The following is a 26,983-nucleotide window of genomic DNA, read 5'->3' as shown; positions in this document are numbered from 1 at the left end:
GCTTCAACACATTTAAATATTTTGACAGTATGCTTTAACCAGACCATATTACCTGGTAAAAAAAAAAAATATTATGATATTAGCACTTCAAAGAAAGTTTAAAAGCAATTATGCTGTCATAACATCAGTGTTGTGCTCATAAAACCTCACTAGTGATTTCCCATTTCATCAGCTGTAGAAATCTTGCAATGGATCGGAAGCAACTTAAGTCACAGTTCCCTACAGCAGTAACACCTTCATTCTGCTGGAATGTCAGCAATGCAACATGAGTTAAGCACAAAAATGGTCAAATGTGTTTCTACTAAAGTGGTTCTAGTATATGTTCCTGTCTTCTTCTTGTTATGATATCTTTTTCTGGGATGAACCCGGACACAGCACGCACACACAGAGTCAGTTCTTATGAGTGAGTTTTATTGAATAGTGTGGAAGATGGATGATGAGACCAGAGTCTTTCAACGGACGGAGGTGAAGGGTGTAGAAGCTGGCCGGCAGGAGGAGTGTGGAGAGACTGACCGGGAGGAACTCTGGAGCCGAACACTGGAGAGCAGAACATCTGAGCCGAGCGCTGGAGAGCAGAGCATCAGAGCCGAGCACTAGAGAGCAGAGCATCAGAGCCGAGCGCTGGAGAGCAGAGCATCAGATCCGAGCACTGGAGAGCAACACATCTGAGCAGAGCACTGGAGAGCAGAACGTTCCAACCGTGCAGTGGAGAGCAGAACATCAGAGCCGTGCACTGGAGGGCAGAACGTCTGAGCCGTGCAGTGGAGAGCTGAACATCAGAGCCGTGCACTGGAGGGCAGAACTTCAGAGCCGTGCAGTGGAGAGCAGAACGTCTGAGCCGTGCAGTGGAGAGCTGAACATCGGAGCTGTGTTCTGGAGAGCAGAACGTCTGAGCCGTGCAGTGGAGAGCTGAACATCAGAGCCGTGCACCGGAGATATGAACGTCTGAGCCGAGCACAGGAGAGCTGAACGTCTGAGCCGTGTTCTGGGGAAAACAAACTGACGGAAAGTCTATGGGCTGACTGTAACAAAACCAGGTTGAACGGAGTCTTCAGGCTGACGGTAACAAAACGGAGCTGACAAGAATACTGGCAGAGAACTGAGCGGGAGTGAACGCTATGGACCGGCGACGGGAACAGAAAGAGGTGAGTCTTATAAAGCGGTGGAAACAGGTGGAAGCAGTTGCGGGTTAATTGCAGCCTGCCAGGTGAAACCGATCAGGCTGCGCAGGAACAAGAGAGAGGGAGAGAGGCTCAGCATGCAGCCAATAAGCTGCATCCTGACACTTCTACAGATACGGCTGCAAAGGACCCAGTGGGAGGGAAGGAGCAAAAACAACCCTTTGACATAGAATTTTTATTGAGCAGCAGGTGAACATGAGGAATGACAGTTTCATCAGAATGGGTGCTTATGATTATCAATGCCATTAAAAAAGTCCAGCATTTGATGAAAGAAAATCAGATAAACCATAACATCTCCACCTTTTAAAGGCATCCAAGGCACATCTGTGACATGTGGAACGCCATCTGAATTGCCTCAACTCAATTCATATTGGACAGGTGGGTCTTTGCTACAGAGCATAGTTTGAAATGTTAAGAAAATCATAAAATAGTTTTACAGTTTCACTGGATTTACCCTAACATTCAGACTTCTGATGTGCTTTTAGATCAAGCTCTGCTTTTAATATTAAAATCCGACTACCATTTAATTGCGCGGAAAAGGTCAAATTCCCTTTAAAAACCTCAAGTGGGGGAGGTATGTGGTCAGATGGTTTTATATAGTAGGAACGGGTTGTACTGGAAGCACTCGGACCCAGTAGGTGGAAATGCTGCAGAACAGGAAGTCTAAATGTTGTGTCAGTTCCTGTGACCCAGTCACCAAAGTGACTCTGCTACATGATGATCTTTCACCCTTCATGCGTGATCTTCTCTCTAACAGGTTGAAAGGCTCTTTAGCTGCTGCTCAGAAGGGAGTATTTGGCAAATTCTGTGTAGAGTCTGAAAAATTCCCATTACAAACCAACCCACTGGCATGTCCACCAAGAGGCCCCTGACCATTGTGCTTCACAAACTCATTTTCCCTTAAGGCCTTCTGTTCCTCAGGGGTCCTCCTATCTGAGTTTCTGCTTGGAGTTCCTGTTGCAGGAGCAGTCCTTCTCCGGCAGTGCTGTCTAAGAACATACAGAGTGATTGTGATGAGCAGACTGAGGCATAGCACCAGCAGAACTGATACAACCACTAACTCCTTTAGGTAGCTGGGGCAGCGGGCCGACAACAGGGGGAATTCTGCTTCTGTATTTCCAGATTCCTTCCACAAAGTTCCGTTTCTGCCATGCTGTCTGGTAGTGACCTGAATATTCCTGGTGGACAGTGAAGGTTTAGTCTCTGCTGGTCTTGATTCTGTTGTTTTAGGTACCTCCCCAACAGAGGTGTGCAGTCCAGGTCTGGCTACGGCCTGAGTGGTGAGCTGAGATTGCGTGTGAAGCTGGGTGTAACTGGTTGGAGTCTGGGCCATGGGACTGCTCTTCTGCTTGACATGATAAATGGCCATGGTCTGTCGGTAGCCATTCTCTGTTGACAGGCAGAGATAGTGGCCCAGCGTGGCTGGAGTGGCCACAAAGCTGAGACTCCCGTCCTTCAGGTGAAGGTAGAGGTCTGAGGACAGTCGGCTGTTTGGACGCTCCCATAGCTGTTGGGACAGCTGCGACGCAGCAGGGCAGTGGAGCCGCACCACTTCATTCAGAGACACAGACACCAGCTCACCTGCAGGACATGAGGCTGACATACAGGTTGCAGCTTACTCAGGGACCATAACATGGAACGCTCGCAGACTGATTGGTGAAGAACATAAACATGGCCATATGTGGAGTCAATATTGTCTTTTATTACTGCTCACAAGCTAACTCATTAAATTAAAACATGTAGCACCATCTCTTTTAAAATACAACCTGGTTTAAAAATCTTTAGTTTCATTATTTTTATGTTGTCTACTATAATTACATAAATAAAGCCAGACATATTTAGAATAAGTGCAAAGTAAACAGGTGTTTAGTCTAAAGCAGCTTATTAGCATTGAGTTCAATATGGGGCTTTTAATATTCTTTTTATGTTTGGAGATTTTCCCCACAATATGAAAAACATAAAAAAAAACAGGACTCTCTACTGAAGGATGTTTATTCAGTTTTAAACGTTGTTTGGCATCTAATTATCCACCAAAATAAATATCTTAGTAAACACACTTCCATAACAACGATGGCACATTTTCTGACAGACTGTCAAATGAGCAACACTTACCTGTGGGCAACTTGTTTGGCCCAAATTTGGATCTATGTGGTAATGAAATACTGTTACAGGATTCGTCCACATTCCCGCCATCTATGTCCTGGCTCCTAAAGAGGGGGAATTACAGTTTCCATTTAAGTCGATACAAATATGAATATTTTCTTCTACTGGCTAATCCTCTTCAATGATAGCCTGACTAATTTCTACTATCACTGTTATGTGTCTTTCTCAATCATAGAAATCCTAAAACCTAGTTCGGAGAATTGAAATGTTTTGGATTTAGAGTTGAAGAATGCAGCTAAACAATGCTGAACTTATTCTGCAGCAGGGAAAAAACACTCCACGCTCCGCACAAGTTGTAACGTTTCTGGCACTGGAGCTGCTAATTGCTATCAGCACACCTGTGCTGTCTCCGCCCTACCTGCTTATAAGCTCTGCGCCTCGCAGTCTCCAGTGCCAGAACGTCTCGAGCCTCACGGTGAGAACTCCCAGCCATTTATCTGAGTATCTGTCTGCCTAACCCACCACTCTGTCTTCAGGAATCGCCAGTAGCTGTGTGCAGCCACACAAACCGGGGGGTCCGCGCCGCCATCATCTAAATAAAACTGTTAAAGTTTTACTTACTTGTTTTCGGGTAGTTCTTGGGTCCATCTAAATATATTACAGTACGTTCTGGCCAAAAGAAACATGGACCCTGTACCCGAAATCCAGTGGCGCGGGGGAGTAGAAAAGTCCATTTCGGAATTAGAAGCCGGCGTTTCGGAGATCCTGAATCATCTCAGAAGCCAAACTAGCCCGCAACCTTCACTTCCGCAAGCAGCTTCCCCGAACCCTCCGTCACTTCCGGTGACGTCGCCCTTGTCAGAACCCCGTCTCACTCCGCCGGGGATGTTTTCTGGTGATCCAGAGCATTTTAGGGCTTTTCTCACGCAATGTGAGATACATTTCGAGCTGCAACCTTCCTCATTCCCTACTGACCGGTCTAAGGTCGCCTACGTGATCTCCTTGTTGGCCGGTAAGGCCAGGTTATGGGGAACTTCCGATTGGCAGAATGCTCACGCATCTCATATAATGACTTCCCCAAGGAGATTGTGAGAGTGTTCAGTCCCATGTTGCCCTGTCGGGAATCCTCTAGGGGGCTTCTATCCCTGAGACAGGGGGATAGGTCTGTGGCTGATTATATTATTGATTTTGATTTATTATCTGCAGAGAGTTTATGGAACGAGTTTGCTCTTATGGACGTTTTTATTCATGGGCTCAACGACAAGATTAAGGATGAGCTTGCCACCCGAGAGTATCCTAAGTCCCTGAAACAGCTTGAGGAGCTGGCTACTAGAGTGGATCTCCGTCTCATGGAGCGGCGAAGGGAACGTCGGTCTAACCCCTCAACCCATTCTCGAGTTTCGGCTCCTCCTCCTGTCACTTTGCCGGTCTCTCAGAAACCATCTGAGCCAGAGCCTATGCAGTTGGGCAAGCTGGGTCTGTCAAAGGATGAGTACCAGCGCAGACAGCAACAGGGACTCTGTCTCTATTGCGGGGGGTCAGGCCATCAGGTCCGGAATTGTCCAGTAAAAGGCCAAGCTCAGTAGGGGGTGGGGCATCATTACTGAGCTACACCAAGCTTGCTGTCCCCTCCGATCGTTTACTTCCTGCTACTCTAACCTTTTCCTCACAATCCCACAGTGTGTCTGTTTTTATCGATTCAGGGGCCGACACAGAATTTTGGATGATTGATTCCCCGCAGGTTCCAGTCATCTTGGGCACTACCTGGCTCCGTAAACACAACCCCCAGATAGACTGGCGGCGGGTCGAGGTTACAGGTTGGGCTTCGTCCTGTTCTGAGTTTTGTTTGTTCTCCGCCCAGCCACCTCACTCATCCAAGGGTAAGATTGATGAGTTTTACCCGGATCTGTCCAAAGTCATGTCCGTTTACCATGATTTAAAGGAGGTTTTTAACAAGGCCAAGGCTACGAGTTTACCTCCTCATCGCCCTTATGATTGTGCTATTGATCTGGTGCCGGGCACCACCCCAGAGGTCGGGCACCAGAGGTCGTCTCTATTCCTTATCCCCTCCAGAGTCCCAGGCCATGCAGGACTACATAAACGAGAGTCTAAGAGCAGGCATTATTCGCCCCTCTTCCTCACCAGCAGGGGCAGGATTTTTCTTTGTGGGGAAAAAAGATGGCTCTCTCCACCCATGCATTGATTATAGGGGGCTCAATAATATTTCGGTTAAGAGCCGGTATCCTATTCCCCTAATGAGCACTGCGTTCGACCAGGTCCAAGGAGCTCAGGTTTTCACCAAGTTGGACCTTCGCAACGCTTACCATTTGGTCCGTATTAAGGAGGGGGATGAATGGAAGACCGCGTTCAACACCCCCACCGGCCATTATGAATACCTGGTCATGCCTTTTGGTCTTACAAACGCCCCAGCTATATTTCAAAACCTAGTCAACGAGGTTCTTAGGGACATGATTGGTCGCTTTGTGTTTGTTTATCTGGACGATATCCTCATCTATTCCAAGAACCTCTCCCTTCACAAGCAGCACGTTCGTTCTGTCCTTCTCTGCTTCTTGCAGAACCAGTTGTATGTCAAGACAGAGAAATGCGAGTTCCACACCACTTCTACCTCCTTCCTCAGTTTTGTTTTGTCCCCTGGTCAGATGCTATGGATCCAGCCAAGGTTCGTGCTGTTACTGAATGGCCCGCCCCAGTGGACCGTAAGCAACTCCAGAGGTTTCTGGGGTTCGCTAATGTTTACAGGAGGTTCATAAATAACTACAGTCAGGTCGCATCCCCACTCCACGTTCTCACCTCGTGCAAGACCAAGTTTGTTTGGACTGAACAGGCAGACAACGCCTTCAAGCACCTTAAAGAACTCTTCACCTCAGCACCGATCCTGATTTCCCCCGATCCAGAGAGACAGTTCATAGTGGAGGTGGATGCCTCTAGTTCTGGGGTCGGGGCTGTCCTCAGCCAGGAGTCTGTTGATGGCCGTATTCATCCTTGTGCTTTCTTTTCCAGGAAGTTGTCTAAGTCCAAGCAAAATTATGATGTAGGCAACCGGGAGCTCCTGGCCGTTAAATTGGCCCTCGAAGAGTGGAGGCATTGGCTCGAGGGTTCCAAGACACCTTTTTTGGTCTGGACTGACCACCGCAACCTGGAGTATCTAAAGACGACCAAGAGGCTCAACCCCAGACAGGCCAGGTGGGCTTTATTTTTTAGCCGGTTCAACTTTACCCTTTCCTACAAGCCTGGGTCAAAAAACGTCAAACCCGACGCCTTATCCAGGGTTTTCGAAGCCAAGAAGGAGGATCCGGATCAAAAAAAGGGGTTCATTCTGCCAGACACAGTCAGATGTGCTGTCTCCCGCCTTGGACTCGAAAGGGAGGTAAGGGAGTCCCTTGGTTCCGTACCCGATACTTGTCCTAAGGACAGACTCTTCGTCCCTCCTCAACTCAGATCCAGAGTTATTGAATTTTGTCACAGTTCCCGCCTTTATGGCCATCCCGGCATTAATAAAACCCTTCGGCTCATCAAGTCTCAGTTTTGGTGGCCTACTCTGGCCAAGGACATTGGGGAGTTTGTTGCCGCCTGTTCTCCTTGCAATCAGGCTAAGGCTTCCCGTCACCCCCCTTCAGGTTTGCTCCGTCCTCTGCCTGTCCCCTCTCGGCCTTGGTCCAGCCTTTCAATGGACTTCATTACTGGTCTCCCCTCCTCAGATGGTTTCACGGTTATCCTCACTATTGTGGACCGCTTCTCTAAGATGGTTCATCTGGTCCCCTTACTCAAGCTCCCCTCAGCCAAGGAAATGGGGTTAATCCTGGCTAAAGAGGTTTTTAGGTTGCACGGTCTGCCTTCTGACATAGTGTCAGATCGGGGTCCCCAGTTTGTGGCCCGTTATTGGCAGGAGTTTTGCGCCATGTTTGGCATCTCCGTCAACCTTTCCTCCGGCTTCCACCCCCAAACCGATGGCCAGTCTGAGAGGATGAATCAAGAGGTTGAGACGAAGTCCGCCTCTTCTGCCAGTCTGATCCCTCCAAATGGGCCCAGAATTTACCCTGGGTTGAGCACGCTATCAATGCGACACCTTCCAGCTCAACTGGGCTCTCTCCCTTCTACGTGGTCTACGGGTTCCAACCGCCAGTCTTCGCCACTGAGGAGGTAGAGTCCAGAGTCCCGTCTGCCCGCCTCTCAGCCTTGAGATGTCAGCGGGCCGGGAGGAGGGCCAAGAGGGCCATACTCACAGCCTCTCAAAATCAGGCCCGCGCAGCTAATCGCCGGCGTATTCCTGCTCCTAATTACCAGGTAGGAGACCGGGTCTGGCTGTCCACCAGGGACCTTCCCTTGAAGACCGATAGCAAGAAGTTGGCACCACGGTTCATCGGGCCCTTTACTATCGCCAAGGTGGTCAACCCGGTGGCGGTCCGCCTCCGTCTGCCTTCTGCCATGAAGGTCCACCATGTCTTTCACGCTTCCCGTATCAAGCCTGTTAAGACCTCCAGTCTGGCTCCCACCGCCACACCCCCACCTCCCACCCGTCTGGTTGATGGTTCCCTGGTTTACACTGTCAAGAGGATCCCGAAGTCCCGTAAGTGGGGTCGAGGCACCCAGTACCTCATTGACTGGGAGGGTTATAAGCCTGAAGAACGGCAGTGGGTCCCGTCACATTCTGGACAAATCCCTCATTAGGGATTTCCACAGAGCCCACCCGGACCTAGGGCCTAGGGCGTCTGGAATCCGCCCTTGAGGCTGCTAATTGCTATCAGCACACCTGTGCTGTCTCCGCCCTACCTGCTTATAAGCTCTGTGCCTCGCAGTCTCCAGTGCCAGAACGTCTCGAGCCTCACGGTGAGAACTTCCGGCCATTTATCTGAGTATCTGTCTGCCTGTCGACCTGTTTTTGCCCCTGTTTTTTGAGCCAGTCTGACCCCTTTCTGGATTTGTCTGCACGCCTGAGTCCTGTTCGTCAGCCTCAGAGATTTGGACTGCCTTCCTGTGTTTCGGACCCCCGCCTGCCTGTAAGTTACGGAGATTGTTTGCCCCTTTGACTGTTGTGCTCTTTGGATTTTGACTTAGACCTGGACCTGGACCCGTCTCTGGATTCTCCCTTGGATACCTCTGTTGGATTAAACGGATCTTCCCCTCCCCAAGACCCGGACTGGACCTGGACTAAGAACTCTGGATTATCCCTTCACGGACCCCGCTGCTTCCTTAAACCTGGACGCTGCCAAACCAAGTCGTCCTCGTGCCCCAGGTTAGTGACTCAGCTTCAAGTTCATATTCCCTCCTGCCTCCGCTGGTCACTAACCCACCACTGTGTCTTCAGGAATCGCCAGTAGCTGTGTGCAGCCGCACAAACCGGGGGGTCCGCGCAGCCATCATCTAAATAAAACTGTTAAAGTTTTACTTACTTGTTTTTGGGTAGTTCTTGGGTCCATCCAAATACATTACACAAGTAGTGTTTCTGTAGTTTTAAAACCACCACCTACTCCAGAACATGTTCAGCTAAGATTGTTCTCACAATCCTGATGGTGTTCAGGATTGTGAGGATTGTGTCACCTCTCTCAGCTTCACTGAGAGAGGTGACATGGCAACAGACCTCTAAGCTCAAGACAACATTGTGCTGTTCACCCACTAAGGCCAAATCCTTTTTATATTGTGAGCACATTTTAAGAATACGTTCAAATGAAGAAACTAATATGGAAAGAACAAAGAAATGTTTTATTTGTTTTTATTTTATGCATTTTTAACCCAACAACAAATATCTACATTTTGGAGATTCTTCTGCACCTGTCTGCTATGTTCCTTGGTCTTCATGATGCTGGCTGTTCTCTAATGTTCTCTGACAAACCTCTGAGGCCAAAATCAAAATAGATACAGGTATACTACACAATTACACATTGGTGGACTCTATCTACTACTCAGGTGACTTTTGAAGGCAATTGTTTGCACTTCACTGGATTTTATCTTGGGGCATTGGGGTAAAGATGCTGAATACGTAGGTATGCAACAGTTTTCGTGTTTGTCTTTGTTAAAACCATGGATCCCTTTCTTTTCTCTTTACAATTTCACATTACTTTGTGTTGGGCTCTCACATAAAACAACCCATCGTGTGTGTATTGTTTCAAAATGAGTGCAATGGGTGTGAATACTTTCACAAGGCACTCTAAATACTAACTGATATCTATTACTAACAGGGGACATATAAATAGTAAATGGCCTGCACTTGTACAGTGCTTTATCAAGACCTGAGGTCACTCTACACTACGTTCAGTTGACCCATTCACTCACTGACAGTGGTGAGCTACATTGTAGCCACAGTTGCCCTGGCCTGTCCTGGGGTATTGATTACATAACCGCCTAGCATCCTATCTTACATTTCACATGGAAGACACCATTACTAAAGCTAAGGTCTGGTGCATTGTACACGCAGAACATTTCCAGTTTTGTAGAGTCATACTCACAGAGCAGGTTGGGTGTCAGAGACCTCCACACAGGCCCTGCTGACAGGGTCCCAACCACAGAACGGATCCCGGGAAAGAATACACTGGGCACAGGTCCAGTAGTAGGAACAGTTAGCGGTTGGAATCCTCACCACCCCCACTGATGTGCCAACATACATCATCCTCTGTATTAACACAAAGAGTGCTCCATCAGTGTTTCTGATGAATCAGTGCGACATTGGTTCCACATGTTTTTACATCTTTCATGTATTTTTCTGTAAACATTTAATGTTTCCACGTGTATAGAGCCACTGATTCTTCATGTGCCGAAGGTGTGTACATGTTCCTTGGTTGCAAATGCTGAGCAAACAGCTACTAGAGACGGATACCCCCAGACCTGCTGCTGTTTTCAGTGTTATGTGGATTTCTCAGTGGCATTAAAAGGTTATCTGTCAACTGATGCATCACTAGTGGCTCAGGGAATAAGTAACTGTGCTCCATTCAGAAGTGTCACTCCTGTATTAGGTGTGTTTCAGAAAGAAAGGTCAACAGTGCATTCATGAATGCATCTCAAACAGACCAATAACATGGGAAGACAGAGGTGTGTCTTTACTGAGAGACCCCAGAGGTTTGATTCCTAGTAAAACTGGTCACAGTAGTGAGTTCAGGTGTCATTGTTAACAGGCAATTTGCCTTTTACAGGGGGTCTGAAATCATAATACCAGATTCTCCCATTATTTTTGATGCTGCAGATGCTGTGGACTGTATGATTACTGGTAATTCAGCAGGAGAGTTAGCACATGAACTCAACCCAGGGCAAGTTTTCGTTCACATAGATGTTAAAAAAGATGTGGTTAAACTGCCCGACTACAAATAAACAATGAAATAAAAAGGAATCTATGTAATTAGCCTCACTGTGTACCTTTGGAGTGGACAGCTTCAGGCTCCTGATAGGCTGAGGGGCCTTAAAAACCTGAACCTCCTCGATGATGTGGGGCCCACCTTGGAGCAGCACTGCTTTGTGCAGGTGACCAGCATCTATAAAACAGTGGGACACATGTTCTTTATGATATCCCAACAGGCACTATAACCATAAACTTCACCAAACTCGATGAATAAAAGATCAACACAAAACATCCACCAGCTGAAACAGAGAAATAATGAGAAGTTGACAACTAGGCAAAAAAGACTTACCTATGTGTAAAAAAGAAAGAATTTTGAATCAATTTAACATAACCCATAAAAAACAACACGACAATTGAATTCTTTCACTTGTGACAAAGGCTGATCCCGACTAGCGACCGCTGTAGAAAGGACATAACTGTAAATCTGACAGCAGAAATGTAGTTTGACGGGACAGCAGGGGAACTTGGAAAACAAGCATAAGGAAAAAGTTTTTGTTATCGTGGATCAAATCTGCAACCAAAAATGTATGCTCTTTATATATAACCTTCTAAAGGTTACCAACACTAAGAAACTGCTTGCCTCTGTTTTATGGCTCACCTGTGAGCAGAAACAGGACAATGTAGAGCTTTTTATTGGCAGCCTGGACTCTCTGGACAGCCAGATGGCTGTAGACACGCTCGGTAGACACCATGGTTAGATGTCTTCCAACCGGACGCACGCTGTCTTCTGCCAGAAAGTTTTCTTTGACAAAGCGCAGAGCGTTATCTGATGCGTTGTGGAGGCCACACTAACATGGAGAGACACAAAAAAAAGGTTTGACACACATGTTGATAAAGGACATGATCATCGCTGTAAATTACACTGAGAATTAACACTGATAGCTGCAGCTTTAGCTCCTAAGGATCTGAAAGGACATTTACTCTCTGGGTTCTTTCATGTTTTTTCTCCTGAGCTTAACTTCCCAAAAAAGACACAAACAGCATTTATCTCTGATTTTTTTCATGGCAGTTATGATTAAAAAGCCACACACTGCCACTCCACACTGCGAAATGTGGAGGTGGAATGTATTTTAAAAGAACTGCACTGATCAATGAAAGAGAAGAAAAAAGGTGAGGAGGATTACGATGAGGAGGAGGAATCTGGGCTGCACGTTGGCACAGTTGGTACTACTGTTGCTTTGCAGCTGCAAAGTTATGGGTCAGGGTAATGATATGTGCCTCTATCTACTTGACTTCAATCTGATGGGCTACAACCATTTTTAGGAAACTGATCAAATACACCCCTTCCCCCTCCATCCACACCTGTCTTCTCGTTGTAACCATAGACATATACGTAGACGCGTCGTTGCGCGGGTTCTGCCTCTGCTGAGATGCGTCAGAGCGTCCGCCATGTTAAATGTGGCAAATCTGCAGTTACTCAGTCACTCAGTCAACAGTATCAGAGGGACTTTAATCTCAGAATATACTTTGTATTTGTAATATTTTTATTTTTGTAATATTACAAGTTTATTTTTGTATCCCTTTAGCTTCATTCTCCTTAATTTATTCTTGTAAACAATAAAAATAATTAAAATAATCTAACCTGGCCCTATTACTCCAGGAGTGAAATAATTCTGTAAACTGTGACTCTTCTGGAAATTTTCCCCCTTAATTCTCATAAAATTAAATTTTTTTCATAAGATTACCACTTTTATGTTTTTTTTTTTTTGTTGTTTTGTTTTTTTACTTTATTGTCCTACGTCTTTTTTTTCTCATATTAGTCATTTTACCTCTTTAATACTCCCCCAAAAAGTCTGTTCCTAAAGGTTCACATGTGACACGGTTTTATGAAATAATGAAGACCACAATGTTTAGATTTAACAAATTGATCCTTATATTCATAACACACACACACACACACACACACACATATATATATATATATATATATATATATATATATATATATATATATATATATATATATATATAAATCACACAGCTATTTATTTGGTTTATTTACAATACTTGAAAATCTATATATGCACATCTATGTCTAAATACAATAGTCTGTACTGTATGCAACCTAGAAACCTTGAAAAAGAATGGTCTTGCACAGCTTTTTTCTAGTGTTGCTCTCTGCAGCTTTAATGTGTCCAGTTTTGCAACATGGTGCAGCCTTAGTTTATAGAAGGCAGATACAAGTAGTGAATCAGCCCGAATACATTTCCATGCAGCACAGGAATGAGGCATCTTCTCTTATCCACGTTCACTACAACAGAACTTTTTTCTGCCACACAGTATGGCGGTGCAGTTGACGTGCGAACCTGCGCCCAACGACGCGTCTACGTATATGATGTCTATGGTTGTAACACTCTGTCACACACTCATTAATATGGTTTTATGGCTAGTAGAAGTATTTGTGTTGCAGGATGTCGGACAGGTGAGGCCAAGCGGACCAAAGGCTTTAAACTGCCGGCGCGATTCAACATCCACACAGTGGTACCGAAGTACAAAGCCAAATGCCAAAGCGGCGAGCTAGCCGCACAGCTGCCACTGGTAAGTCATGCAGCTTTCAGCAAAGCAGTTTAGGTGGTCACTCAGTCAACCAACCAGATTTCTCAGTTATAAACACACCTTCCGTACATTGGACAGCATTTAGAAATTACAGTTTTTATTTATTGCTTTGACGCAGCAGTCAACTCAAAACCCACATTTTTCAAAATAGTTAACGCAGAGGCCTAAACAGTGGCAACAATGGTCAAAATTACACATTTTGTTTGCAAAAAGGCGCCAACTCTGCCAAAACATTTAAAATATGAACCAAAAGCAAATTTTGCTCTCAAACAACACAACCTGCACACAAATGTTTAAGCCCTTCCAATCATTCATTACACAAGGGGCAAAAAAATACAAAATACCACACTCAACGTGAATCAGTGCAGCATTGCTGGTTCATTGTAGCCAAAGACTGTACGCAGCTTACATGTCAGTGTCATTTGTAGTCAAATTTGCCTTCTTGCAAAAAATGGATCCAGAATCAGATATGCTGTGATCCAAATTTAATTGATTATTCATTCTTTTCTTTCAGATTGTGGCTACAAATGAAATACCTCATTCTTGATCAAATCAAGTACCTGTGGAACCAGCAGCATGCTTGTAAAACTTCAAGAGATTATTACCTGGGCTGGTGGTCTATTGATTTTCAGCAGGGGGCGATGTTTTGTGTTTTGCTGCATTGTGTCTACAAATACTAAAAACTATAGAATTTGGTTGTATGAAGCCCTAATAGCGATTTTCAAATGAAATGTCCATTAGAAAATACATATTGCACAGTTGGGGCCAAATTTGGCCCAATTTGGAATTTTTAGAGACTAAATATCAGTTGATTATCAGTGTGACTAGTTTTACCTCTCCTGGATTTGCCACCTTGTCTTGAACTCGTGTGCTCCACTGTAACGTGTCTCTGTTGAGGACTTTGTAGTTACCGGCGAAGACAGACTTTATCTCAGACAGACTGAAGGAACACACCGCTGACCTTCCGGAGTTGGCAGCCCTGGGTTATGGAAAACAGCTCTTAAAAGACAAAATAAACAACAAGCAGGATGTGTTTTAAGTAACCTGGTTTATTTTGATCGGAGACAGTCTCCCCAGTGGCTCTTTACTATTTGAATCTATTCTAACCTAATATAGCAGTCTATGTATTTTGGGGTGCTGTTTTGTTTAACAGTTCTTCTTCAGTTTTTCTCTTATCGTTTCCCTACACACTCGGCCGCTCCCGAGTTTATGACTCCATGGGTCTGTCCAAATTCAAGGGCTACGTCATTCGTAGGGCAAATTTGAAGGCCGGTTACGTCACAGCAATGTGCCGAAGGCTGTCCAAAAATGCTTTATGTGAGTTCAAATTAACTTTTAAAAAGTTTTTAGGCGAGAAGTTAGGTGTGGAAACCTGAAATATCTGCTCGGTGTATTAACATATCACTTAATTTTAAAAGTGCTCAGAAGCATTCGGACGTCCCTGCTCCCGCACAGTCGTCTCGCCTTGCTGGCTTGAAGCTAGGCGGCCGGAGGTCGAGACCTCGCTATGCCGAGACCGAGCGTCCGTGTCCCGTGACGTTGTTTTCAAACCACCGCTGGCTTTCTGTAATGAGTTAAAATCTGGAGTAATTCAGTCAGATAATATCTAATGTTAGGGTTTGGTTGCATTATTATTTTTTCTCTACAAATAAAGTGATATAGACTTTGTTCAGAAATTAGGGTTAGGGTCTAAGTTGTTGAACATATTACTAATAAACAAATGGTATTTGTGATTAATTTTATTTGGAGATATATTTTTATCTCTGAACAAATAAATTACTTTGAAATACAAATAGCTGATTGATGAATGAGAGTAAAATGAAATAACAAAACAAGAATATTTTAAACAAAACATCAGGATATGTAAAGGGGAATATAAAACCCATGTAAGTACTTATTGGAGACAGCAAGATCAGCCTTTGGGCTCCGTTTGTTCAGCTTCACAGCTGTGCTCAATGCTGTCTTGGTTGCCAGGCAGCAGACGTTACGCTGAGGTGGCAGCGGGGACAGCAGTGAAGGCTAGACCGTCCAAATTCACAGCCAATCTCTTCAGGTCTTTGTTTTTTTGTGGTTGATGTAGGACTCGATCAACGTGGGCTGGGTCCTACGAAGGATGCAGCCCCTGAATTTGGACACAGAAATTGCTCCAACTGACATGATACCACCTGTCAATAGATCCCGGAGTCTTCCAATCACAATTTGTCCTAAAGTGAAACGCTCCAACCAACAACATTTTCGGGATTTTATATTACATTACGAACACATATTGATCGAAATTGATAATTATCAACAAATTCAAAACATATATTTTAAGTGCAGCCCTGACCATGTAATGCTGTTGCTTAGCAACCTATTTTGAAATACAGAACACACAAATACTGAATTCAAACTAAACTCTTTAGTCAACCAACTTTTTTTTTACCAAAACTGCAAGTTTTAAGAAAACAAAAGAATACATGCTCCCTGAACTCTTTGAAGGGGGTTGAGCTTGGTTCCCAGATCTGCCTTTGTGATTGAGCAAAAACTAGAAGGAGTGATAAAGGGTCAACAATATAAATACTAACTCTTAACATAGGTTTGTTTCATTTATTAATAAAAGCCTTCAAACTCTTTCATTCTTACTCAGTATACCATTTAATTGTTTTTAGAAATCTAAAATCAGTTAAAGGGACTACTTTGTATTACTGCTTAAAATTGTGGACCTTGACCAACCTAAAACCCACAATTTTAGAGTACTCAGGGAAATGGCAGACATGTAAGCAAACAGGCCTTCAAAGACTGAGAGAACATGGGTCACTGACCATTGAGAGGTGAAGATGCCATAAAACAGTGTGTCATCTGCTGAAGCTCCCTCTGCTGGTGGTAGCATGTCAATGTCCTGGATCACATTGTAAGGCAGCTCACTACCAGCTTGGCACAAAAGCTGAGCTTTGGCAAACGTGGTCCAGCGTCGCTGCAAAGTCCGCTGACCTCCGATGTCACTCTGATACGGCAGAGGAAATAGATTTATTGGTTTAGAAAAACAAATACATCTCCACTGGCCACAGATCAGAGCAGTGTCATTTAATAGCCAAATCATTACTACTCTACCACCAAGCTTGATTGGCTGGTATGAAGTGATTGTGCTGCTATGCCATTTATGGTTTTGATGAAAAATGGAGATGTACAATAATAACATCATATCTCTACTTTGGTCTCATTGTTCCAAAGTATTTGGGTTTCCTTTAGATTCATAAGAATGAGTCTGGGAGCTGTAATACATGTTTTCCACTTGTGAATTATCTTTTTCACTGTAAAATTATCAAGAATCTTTATTGTCACCTTGTGTTGCCATAGTGAAACTTATGATATGTTGATTGGTTTCAGATTGTTTAGAAATGCCCCTTATACACTCTCAAATATATACTCTCTGCAAATAATCCGAAAAGAAAACCATGGATCTGGTCAGTTGGTTGCTCAACGCAATTGATAAAATTTTCTCAATGTGAAGATCAGGCAAAGGGAAGCCAAGCTGATCACAAAAAAACCTGGAATCCTGAGGAAGTTGGAAGATGTCTGTCTATTTTGTCCATTGAGGACATGGAAGATGCATACATAATTAGATTAATAACAGGATTTCTGCTTATTGGAGCTGGGGGTTTCCTGGCATATCAGCAAATTCGGAAGATCTCTGTGGCAGTTCTGGCCTAGGTAAGGCTGCAGGGAGGGTGTGAGGGTTTAAATTGAGCTGTGATCACCCAGACTCAAACGCTTTGGAAGCAAAACTGCAAGCTGGATGCGATCCTGACACAGCATCATATGCCGGCTCTGGTATGAACTCAATGTTGATATGGAAAAGACCTTGCGGAAGTTCTAGCTCATTTTACAGTGAAAGACCAATAAATCGGGCTGTTTGGGAGGGTCATGAAGAGGATGAGCAAAGACTTGAAGGCTGATAGAAATTTCACACTCACCTTGAGACAAAACAATCTACTCGTTATTAAATTTGGCTGCCCGATGCTGGCATTGGAGGCTGATTTTATCTCAAACTCTCCTGGGTTATGCAAACAAGATACTCTAAGCCCCGCATGCACCCATTCATGACACCTGTGACCTGCAACAAGTGCTTCACTCATCTGCTGATAACATACCATCTGAGACGATGGTTAGGGGAGGGACTACTGGTCAGTCATAGGCCTACACTGACTGACGCACACATACACATGAACATGGCTATGAATAGACCCACCTATGACTCACTGCCCTGTGACATTATGCTTTTATGATATCGTGTGTATGTTGTTTTTATGTGATCAGGGTTTATTACCTGCATTCAGTCCCCACTAAGAGACAGTTGCTTCTCTCCAGTTATTGCTGTCTTTTCACCTTGACATTATGTCAAAACACACATATGTATGTTCCTAAGCAAACACTCCTGTCAGTCTATCTAGAGGTGACCCCAGTTCCGGATCAAGTGCATCCCACTTAAATACTATGAAAACGCCAGGAGTGTATTTCTTTTTTGATCACAGTTGTTTCATTTTAGCTTAATCTTTGCTGGATAAAAAAATGTTTGCAATTCATTGTGTAATTTGTACTTCAATTCAATTTTATTTATATAGCGCCAATTCATGAAACATGTCATTTCAAGGCACTTTACAAAGTCAAGGTCAATCATATTATACAGATTGGGTCAGATTATACAGATTGGTCAAAAATTTCCTATATAACGGAAACCAGTTGATTGCTTCAAAGTCCCAACAAGCAGCATTCACTCCTGGAGAAGCGTAGAGCCACAGGGAGAGTTGCCTGCATTGTACATGGCTTTGCAGCAATCCCTCATACTGAGCAAGCATGAAGCGACAGTGGGAAGTAAAACTCCCCATTAACGGGAAGGAAAACCTCCGGCAGAACTGGGCTCAGTATGAATGGTCATCTGCCTCGACCGACTGGGGGTTACAGAAGACAGAGACACAACAAGAGAGACAAAAAAGCACAGAAGCACACATTGATCCACTAATCTGTTCTACATTAGATGGTAATAGAGTGTGAGCCGTCTTCTCTGGATGATGTCACAGTTAACAGAACGTCAGACCAGGTGTACCTACTATGAAGATAAAAGACAGAGAACAGAAAGTTAAAACAGAAATGTCGATACGCAATGCATAATTGAAAAACAGTAGAACTGTTCTTCACTCCATAGAGTGAGAAAATTAGATCCTGATGTCCTCCAGTAGCCTAAGCCTATAGCAGCAAAACTATAAAGGTAGCTCAGAGTAACATGAGCCACTCTAGTTATAAGCTTTGTCAAAAAGTAAAGTTTTAAGATCAGTCTTAAAAGTAGACAGGGTGTCTGCCTCACGGACCAAAACTGGGAGTTGGTTCCACAGGAGAGGAGCCTGATAGCTAAAGGATCTGCCTCCCATTCTACTTTTAGAGACTCTAGAAACCACCAGCAGACCTGCAGTCTGAGAGCGAAGTGCTCTGTTAGGAACATACGGGGTAATCAGAGCTCTGATATATGATGGGGCTTGATTATTAAGGGCTTTATACGTTAGAAGAAGAATTTTAAATTCTATTCTTGATTTAACAGGAAGCCAATGAAGGGAAGCTAAAATTGAAGAAATATGATCCCGCTTGTTGATTTTCATCAGAACTCTTGCTGCAGCATTTTGGATCAGCTGAAGGCTTTGAACTGCATTTTGTGGACTTCCTGATAGCAAAGAATTACAATAGTCCAGCCTTGAAGTAACAAATGCATGGACTAGTTTTTCAGCATCACTCCTGGACAGAATGTTTCTAATTTTGGTGATATTCCGGAGGTGAAAAAAGGAAACTCTGGAAACCTGTTTAATATGGGATTTAAATTAGATGTCTTGGTCAAAAATAACACCAAGATTTTTTACTTTATTACCAGAGGCCAAGTTAATGCCACCCAGATTAAGTGATTGGTTAAGAAGTTTATTTTTTGACTGGCCCAAAGATTACAACTTCGGTCTTCTCAGAATTTAGATGCAGGAAATTTGAAGTCATCCAGCTTTTGATGTCATCAAGACATGACTGCAGTCGAAGTAATTGATTGGATTCATCAGGATTTATGGATAAATATAGCTGAGTGTCATCAGCATAACAGTGGAAATTAATCCCATGCTGTCAGATAATCTTGCCAATCGGAAGCATATATATAGTAAAGAGAATTGGTCCAAGGACTGAACCCTGTGGTACTCCACAGGTGACCCTAGAGTTTGAGGAAGATTTATTATTAACATGAACAAACTGGAATCTGTCCGACAGATAAGATTTAAACCAGCCTAATGCTTTCCCCTTAATCCCTACAATATGCTCAAGTCTTTGTAGGATAATATTGTGATCAACTGTATTAAATGCAGCACTGAGATCTAACAGGACAAGTACAGACACAAGTCCATTATTTGAGGCCATGAGAATATAATTAGTGACCTTCCCCAGAGCTGTTTCAGTGCTATGATGAGCTCTGAAGCCTGACTGAAACTCCTCAAGTAGGTCATTACTTTGTAAATGTTCACAAAATTGATTAGCAACTACTTTCTCAAGAATTTTAGATAGGAAAAGAAGATTAGATATAGGTCTGTAGTTTACTAACTCATCTTGATCAAGAGAAGGTTTCATAACAGCTACTTTAAAAACCTGTGGGACATATCCATTTACTAAGGATAGATTAATCATGTCCAAAATAGGGCCACTGATCAAAGGGAATATCTCCTTAAACAACTTGGTTGGGATTGGGTCTAACATACAGGTAGAAGGTTTAGATGAAGCTAAAATTTTAGCTCAGATAGCTCTACTGCTTCTAAACAGTTCGGACACTGCGCAGGTTCTAAAGATTCCTCCAATGCTGCTTTACTTACTGAGGACGAGGAATTCATGTTTGGGAGGATGCTAATTATTTTATTTTTAATGGCATTTTATTTATGAAGAATCCCATAAAATCAGTACTACTAAGAGCTAAGGGAATGGATGGATCAACAGAGCATTGGCTCTGGGTAAGTTTGGCAACTGTACTAAAGAGAAATCTAGGATTATTTTTATTCTCTTCAATTAATGATGAAAAATATGCTGCTCTAACTCTGCGAAGGGTCTTGTTATATAACAATAGACTGTCCCTCCAGATTAAGTAGGATTCCTCTTGGTGTGTAGAGTGCCATTTTCTCTCCAATTTCCTAACATTGTGCTTCAAGGAACGCAGCTCTGAATTAAACCAGGGAACCAGCTTCCTGTGAATAATCACCTTCTTTTTCAAAGGAGCTACATTGTCTAATGCAGAACGCAATGAGGAAGTCACACTGTTAGCAAAGGTATCGATTTGTGAATGGGAAGAAACAGCATTGCTGCCATCTACAGGGCATTTCTGCAATACTGAGGATATTAAAAAGGGGACAGACTCTTTAAATTTTGATACAGCATTATCCGATAAAGATCTACTATAATGGAACCCTGTTTTGGGGGTGGAGAACTCAGTTAGATTACACTCAAATGTTATTAAAAAATGATCAGACAGGAAAGGGTTGTGAGAGAATACTGTTAATTCTTCACAATCAATGCCATATGTCAGCACAAGGTCTAAAGTATGGAGCCGAGAGTGCGTCGGTTTATGCACATTTTGAGCAAAACCAATTGAATCTAGGATAGTTTTAAAGGCTACACTAAGGTTATCACATTCAGTGTCAACATGGATGTTAAAATCACCCACTATAATAACCTTGTAATTATTTACCACCAAATCAGATAAGAAATCTGACAATTAACAAAGTCTTTGGAGGGAGAGACCTTATATTTAATAGACCACATCCATACGGATAAGTGATCCGTATGGATTTTTATTAGATTTTTATGATTTGTTCCTTTTAGATCAGTTTTTGATCTGTTTTGGCCGTAGGAAAGACACCGTCTCAATAGGATAATGAGTGAGTAACAGTACAGAAGCTGCAGAGAGGTGTGTTAAACTACGGCTCTGCTTCCTGGTCTGGAACCTGGGTTGTCAGCATTTAGGAGAACTAATAAATCCGGCCAGATTCATAGAAAGAAGAGCTGCACTATCCAAAGTGGGATGAATGCCGTCTCTCCTGATCAGACCAGGTTCTCCCCAGAAAGTTCGCCAGTTATCAATGTAGCCCACGTTGTTTTCTGGACACCACCTAGACAACCAGCGGATGAATGACGACATGCGGCTAAACATGTCATCACTGGTCAGGTCAGGCAGGGGACCAGAGAAAATTACGGAGTCCGACATTGTTTTAGCAAACTCACACACCGAAGCAACACCAACTTTGGTGACCTCTGATCGACGTGACCGAGTGTCATTACCGCCAGCGTGAATAACAATTTTGTGGTATTTACGCTTATCCTTAGCCAGTAGTTTTAGGTAGGATTCTATGTTGCCCGTTCTGGCCCCTGGTAGGCATTTAACTATGGTCCCTGGTTTCTTTAGTGCCACATTTCTCACTATCGAGCTGCCAATAATTAAGGTCGGCTCCTCAGCGGGTGCGTCGCTCAGTGGTAAAAATCTATTTGAAATGCAGACGGACTGGTGGTGATCTGGGGGCTGGGATCTAGAGCTATGTTTCCTACGAACCGTCACACAGCCAGCCTGGTTACCACGCTGTTCGGGTGCTACTGCTTTTGGTTTGCTACGTGAAGTTACTCTATGCGGCTCCGCGCTAGCAAAGGAGCGGCTATAAGCTGTTTTTTCAACAGCACGGAGCCGGGTCTCCAATTCTGACACCCTCGCCTCCAAAGCTACAAAAACACCACATTTATTACATGTACCATTATCACTAAAGGAGGCAGAGGAATAACTGAACATCTGACAGAGAGAGCAGCAGATAGGAGACTTAGTCAGAGACGGAGAAGCCATTATGAGGCTAAGGCTTGGCTAACGCTAGGCTAAAGCTAGGCTAGCGCCCTGTTACCACGCCAAAGAACAAACTGTGTGAAACACGAGGAGTTCCCAAACGTGATGAGCAGCCACAGAAAATATTTTAAAAGTGCTTATGTTTGAAAACAAATGTTACAGCAAAGAGGTTTAAAGATAAAAAGCGAGAGAGCCTGGAGCAAAAGACCGTCGTTCACACAGCAACAACAGGAAGTGACACAATACGCCTTACCGCAAACAGGAAGTCAGTCAGATATCCTTGACATACTTGAGATTAGATTTAAAAAAATTGCAAATCTGGTGGAAACCTAAGGGTTTTCATAATTTCATCAAGTAGTAAAACTCTAGACATATGTTCTGAATTCTTTCAGAAATGTATTTTTTTATTCACAACAACACACAGTGGCAGAATACTTTTGAATCTTAGAGTTCCAGTTTTTTGGTTCTCCGAACTACTGCTCTCAGACAACATTTTGGATTTTTTTTACCATATAAAGCTTGACATTATGAACTGGAATTGGAGCTGAATAGTTAACTATGCCTAACTGTGTATTGATGCTCAAGGTAGATGTTCAAGGTATATCCTCACTGCTCTGTAACGTTTGGCTGTATTCTCAGCTGCCTTTGTCTTGTTTTCTGTTTTCTTTAATTCACATTCACATGATGATATGGGTCCTTTGAACTTACCATGCAGATCTGGGAAACACGAGAGACAATAAATTTGTCTATGAAGTTATACTCTCTGCCCACTTCACTGAAGAAAAAGTAGATTTTGTCATCATATGGAATGAAGCTGGAGCTGACAAAGGTTGGATCTACAGAAAGGAAACAGGTCAAAGCACTGAAATGTTCAGAAAAAGTATTCTTCTTAACGGCTAAATGTCAGAAGCCCACCAAGCCATGATTTTAAAAATACTGCCGGCAAATGTGTTAATTTTTTATCCCTTTGGCTCATCTTTTCCATCAGCAGCAGTGCAGCAATTTAGAAGATGGACAAATTTAGGGACACTAACTTATCACAATATTTTGTGATATTTACTGAGTTGACACAAAAACATAATTCACTTCATTTTTTTGTAATTACTCACTGCCAACCACCTCACAAACGCAAATATTCAGCCAAATCTAAAATGTACTCATCTAATATTCACCATAACCACAAAAACACATCAGATATAACAACAGTCTTGCTTATTAGTACGCAGTAATTATTCCAATCAATCCTGTTTCAATGTTTTACATTTTATTCTAGCCTTGGCTTATGACTCTAATTAATAATAATAATAATAATAGCTGCCAGCCATGGCTATTGTTGCTGTATCTTAGATAGGGAAAGGCTCAGAGAAATATGGCTGTGAAGCCGATTGTTAGAGAGCAGGATAGTTAAAAGACCAATGTTTTCTTTACTTCGTTAGAACAGAGCAGAACAGACTTTTGAGCTGACCAGACCCTCTCATGGGACACATGTCCTGTTCTGTAACAGAACAGGACATGTGTCCCCCCCCCCCCGAGGAACTCAACATCAGGAAGAAGGATCTTCATAGCCTTAAATCCAGCCTGCAGTTAAAGGGAAGGAGGAATTCTGGATCTAATTCAGCATTGATCCTTAACAAACGGACAGTTAAAAACAGTTTCTGAGCCCTATAATAAATAATTTGCACCCTGCTTGTCAGACCAGCAGGGAAACTGGGCTGTCTCCGGGCAAATGTCACATCATTTGAGCATACACCTACAAAACCCATAAATATTCCTACTATACTATATTTGATTTGTATTAGATAAGAGAGAGGCAGAACTGTTCTAACTTTTGAAAAAGCTGATTGAGATTGGATTCATTTTACCTTTGCTGTCCATTGGTATACACCAAAAGGACATCCCCTTAACACGCCCAGGTCAGCATTGTAAATTTGTATATTTGTCTCAGGGGCAGCAGTAGACTGACAACAATTTAACAGCGTGTTTAGCTTTTTGTCCCTTATTGGCAGTATTTATCCTCTAACAGACAGTTCTTCACCTTTTGTCGCATTTGTGATGGTTTATGATCTAACGTACTGTAAATTAAATAGGAAATAGGAGCCAAAAGGTATTTATTTATCAGTAAGCCCATATACAACCCCTTTGAAATATTTATCATGAGAGTTTGTGCACTCACCCTCAAGCCATCCTAATGTGTCATCCAACTTGAGGTCAACACGGCTGCCCTCACTGAGGTGTCGGGCAATAACCGGTCGGTTCCCCCTGTAGTCTGCCACAGTGCCAGTATAAAGCTCTCCACCTGAGAAATAGAAACAATACAGCACAAGATTAAAACCAGATGGACTGATTTTACTTTCCAGTGAGGAAAAGACTAATTTTACTGCTGCAGTGTAGGGGTGGGCGATATATCGAATATACTCGATGTATCTCAAATTTTCCTCTGCGCGATATTGAAAATGGCTTTATCATATTGTACCATCACGGCTAGATTGAGCCGTTGTATTTAATTCACTGGGAGTTCAGTTTCTCCCACATTCTGTGAACGCATCATTCTTTCCGCCTCCAAGCCAGAAAGCGCTCTGGCGCAAACGCACATACAACAAAGTACCCGTGCACTTACTTACGTTGATGAGACGGCGAGAACCATGGCGACAGCGGGCATTTCAGGCAGTGGTTTGGATTTCACAAGAAGGATGTCGAACAAAATGCGGTAATTTGCAAATCATGCCGTAACACCATTGCCACAAAAGGTAGCAGTAGCACAAATCTGTTCCACCTAAAAAGTCGTCCAGTGCAACTCTTGTAAACTCCGCGTGGTGAAATTGAAGTTTGAAGTAATCTTTTGTTAAAACAAACTGAAGTCCAGATAAATATTTATGTAAGTTCATTGTATTACAGATTTTATTGAATTAAAAACAGTTTAAAAACAAAAGAAGCAACAATTAATAAACATGTTTAGTTAGAAAGGTTGGAAAAAAGGACAATCTACAATGATTTAAGTGAAAAAAAGAATGATTTCCCCTCTAAAGAACTACTGCATTCCCCATGCTCCTCTCTAAGAGCCATAGAGAGGATTTCTCTCTATGGCCGTTTCTCAATATGCGTTCTTGAGCGTTCTCGTGTGCTCGTGACACGTCATCAGCCTCAGCCCGAGCTCTGTTCCGATTGCCGAGAACACCAAACCGAGAACGCGCCGAATTCCCCGGATGTTGTTCTCGCCCGCCCTCTTTTTCGAGCATGCATCAGAGCAGACTTGTGCGTTCTTCAGACTGACCGCTTGCCCAGAATGCACCACGACAAGATCATTTTTAGGCTTTTTAGAAATTAAAAATGTTGTTTTAAAAAAATTTTCAATAAGATTTATTGTGGTGTAGTATATAAATAGTTTTGAATGTTAAAGAAATGCTAAAGAACTGTGCGTCTCATGACGTCACAAGTACGCTTCTGTTCCAATACACCATACGTGCTGCGTGCTCGCGTTCTTGTCAAGTCCGATCTTCCTGTGTTCTCGCCAAGACCGGACTTGACGAGAACGCGAGTCCGTACTCGCGTTCTCGTGAATTGAGAAACGGCCTATGGCTCTGTCCTCTCTGAGGAACTAGCCAATCAGTGAACCCCAAGCTTTAGGTGACCACCCCTTTCCTCCACTTCCTGTAAACTATTTCCTGTTAAGTACTTCATGTCAGTGAAATCGCTCAATGGCTGCGTTTTAACACACAGGATTCTAAATTCATAACCATCCATAGGACTTCCCGGTGATACTGATGGACTTGGAATCACACCAATCCCAGAATTGGAACATTCTGAGTTGATTTGAATCCACAGTGGATGTTTATGCCCTGCACGCTGAGATCCCCAGTGTGAGCTGGGTGGCGAGCCAACTGAGCTGTGAGCTTGAACTGCAGTCTCATCTCCCTCCCCATACAGAGTGTGAGGTAGGATTGTTGAACACTGATTTTTGACACTGGTTCTTGTGCTAATACGTCACAGACTCAAGAAGAAAGGGCCCCAACGAACAAAAGTGGGTTAAGAACTTAGCATTATTTCTTTGTATTCTCCTTGAGAACTTTTTTCCTGGCTTTATTATTCCCATTTTGTGTTTTTGTATATATTTTACAAATGTAAATGTTATTTTGTATGTGGGGTTGTTGTCCTTGTTCAAAGAAAGATTTTTCACAACAACTCAAATCACTGACGTCTGTCATTATTGAGATCAAACCACAGGCTCTTAAGACTTAGCATCTTCTGTTACTGGTCCTGTTATTGTTATAAATCACTTATTACCTGTCTCTGTTATCGTAACGTGACAACGGTTACAATATGTAGGATTTAAAATCAACAATTAGCAGAGACAGACTCAGTCACATTTTAAGAGAAATTTTATTTAGAAGAAAAAAACGCTACAGAGCGGAGTCAGGATGCAGCGCCTCAATCAGAATAGCAGTGAAATACACGCGAGTCACTATTTGTCCTACTGTACTTTCTATTTTTTTATAATAATTTTTCATTTTCTCCCGTTCTAATCCAATGACTTGGGTTGCGGTGGGGCGGCGCTGATCTCCGCAATTTGAAGCCTTCCGTTCGTATTGATGATTAAAATTATTATTTTTACAGCACAGTAGTTATTTGTAAATAATAAAAAAGCGTTTATATAGTACTTTTATTTGTTAAACAAATGCTTGGGCCTGTAAAAAGGTTTTGTTCTATGGTTTCGATGTACTATGGAGTATTTCATTGTATATAATTGTAAAAAAAATAAATAAATAAAGGTTACTACTTCACAGATTTCGCCCATCATGGGTTCTTTTTGGAACGTATATGTACATATATATGTGTACATGTACAAATGTGTTTGTTTATATAGTAATAAAAAACTTATAAAAATGTATGAGTGGCTGTGTTGTGAAACATACATACATACATCCTGTC

The 26,983-nt window shown here is 43.0% G+C and overlaps 1 protein-coding gene across 5 annotated transcripts in view; it reads right to left on the bottom strand.

The window, feature by feature from the left end:
- Nucleotides 1-1,341: 1,341 nt before the first annotated feature.
- sema4ab (sema domain, immunoglobulin domain (Ig), transmembrane domain (TM) and short cytoplasmic domain, (semaphorin) 4Ab) overlaps nucleotides 1,342-26,983 on the bottom strand; it is a 60,968-nt gene continuing 35,326 nt past the window's right edge. For 4 of the 5 annotated variants that reach the window (XM_036145924.1, XM_036145922.1, XM_036145925.1 and 1 more), the window contains exons 7-15: nucleotides 24,231-24,353; nucleotides 22,766-22,893; nucleotides 15,990-16,171; nucleotides 14,023-14,167; nucleotides 11,231-11,420; nucleotides 10,650-10,765; nucleotides 9,749-9,912; nucleotides 3,294-3,388; nucleotides 1,342-2,777 (exon numbers count right to left, since the gene is read on the bottom strand). In XM_036145924.1, coding sequence (XP_036001817.1) covers nucleotides 1,963-2,777; nucleotides 3,294-3,388; nucleotides 9,749-9,912; nucleotides 10,650-10,765; nucleotides 11,231-11,420; nucleotides 14,023-14,167; nucleotides 15,990-16,171; nucleotides 22,766-22,893; nucleotides 24,231-24,353 — 1,958 coding nt within the window. In that variant the 3' untranslated portion in view covers nucleotides 1,342-1,962. The remainder of the gene's footprint in view (nucleotides 2,778-3,293; nucleotides 3,389-9,748; nucleotides 9,913-10,649; nucleotides 10,766-11,230; nucleotides 11,421-14,022; nucleotides 14,168-15,989; nucleotides 16,172-22,765; nucleotides 22,894-24,230; nucleotides 24,354-26,983) is intronic. The other variant, XM_036145927.1, reaches the window with a different exon arrangement.

This window comes from Fundulus heteroclitus, chromosome 13, assembly GCF_011125445.2.
Source record: "Fundulus heteroclitus isolate FHET01 chromosome 13, MU-UCD_Fhet_4.1, whole genome shotgun sequence".
NCBI lineage: Eukaryota > Metazoa > Chordata > Actinopteri > Cyprinodontiformes > Fundulidae > Fundulus > Fundulus heteroclitus.
Note: the sequence above shows the minus strand (reverse complement) of the source record. Positions and strands in the feature narration are given on the sequence as shown.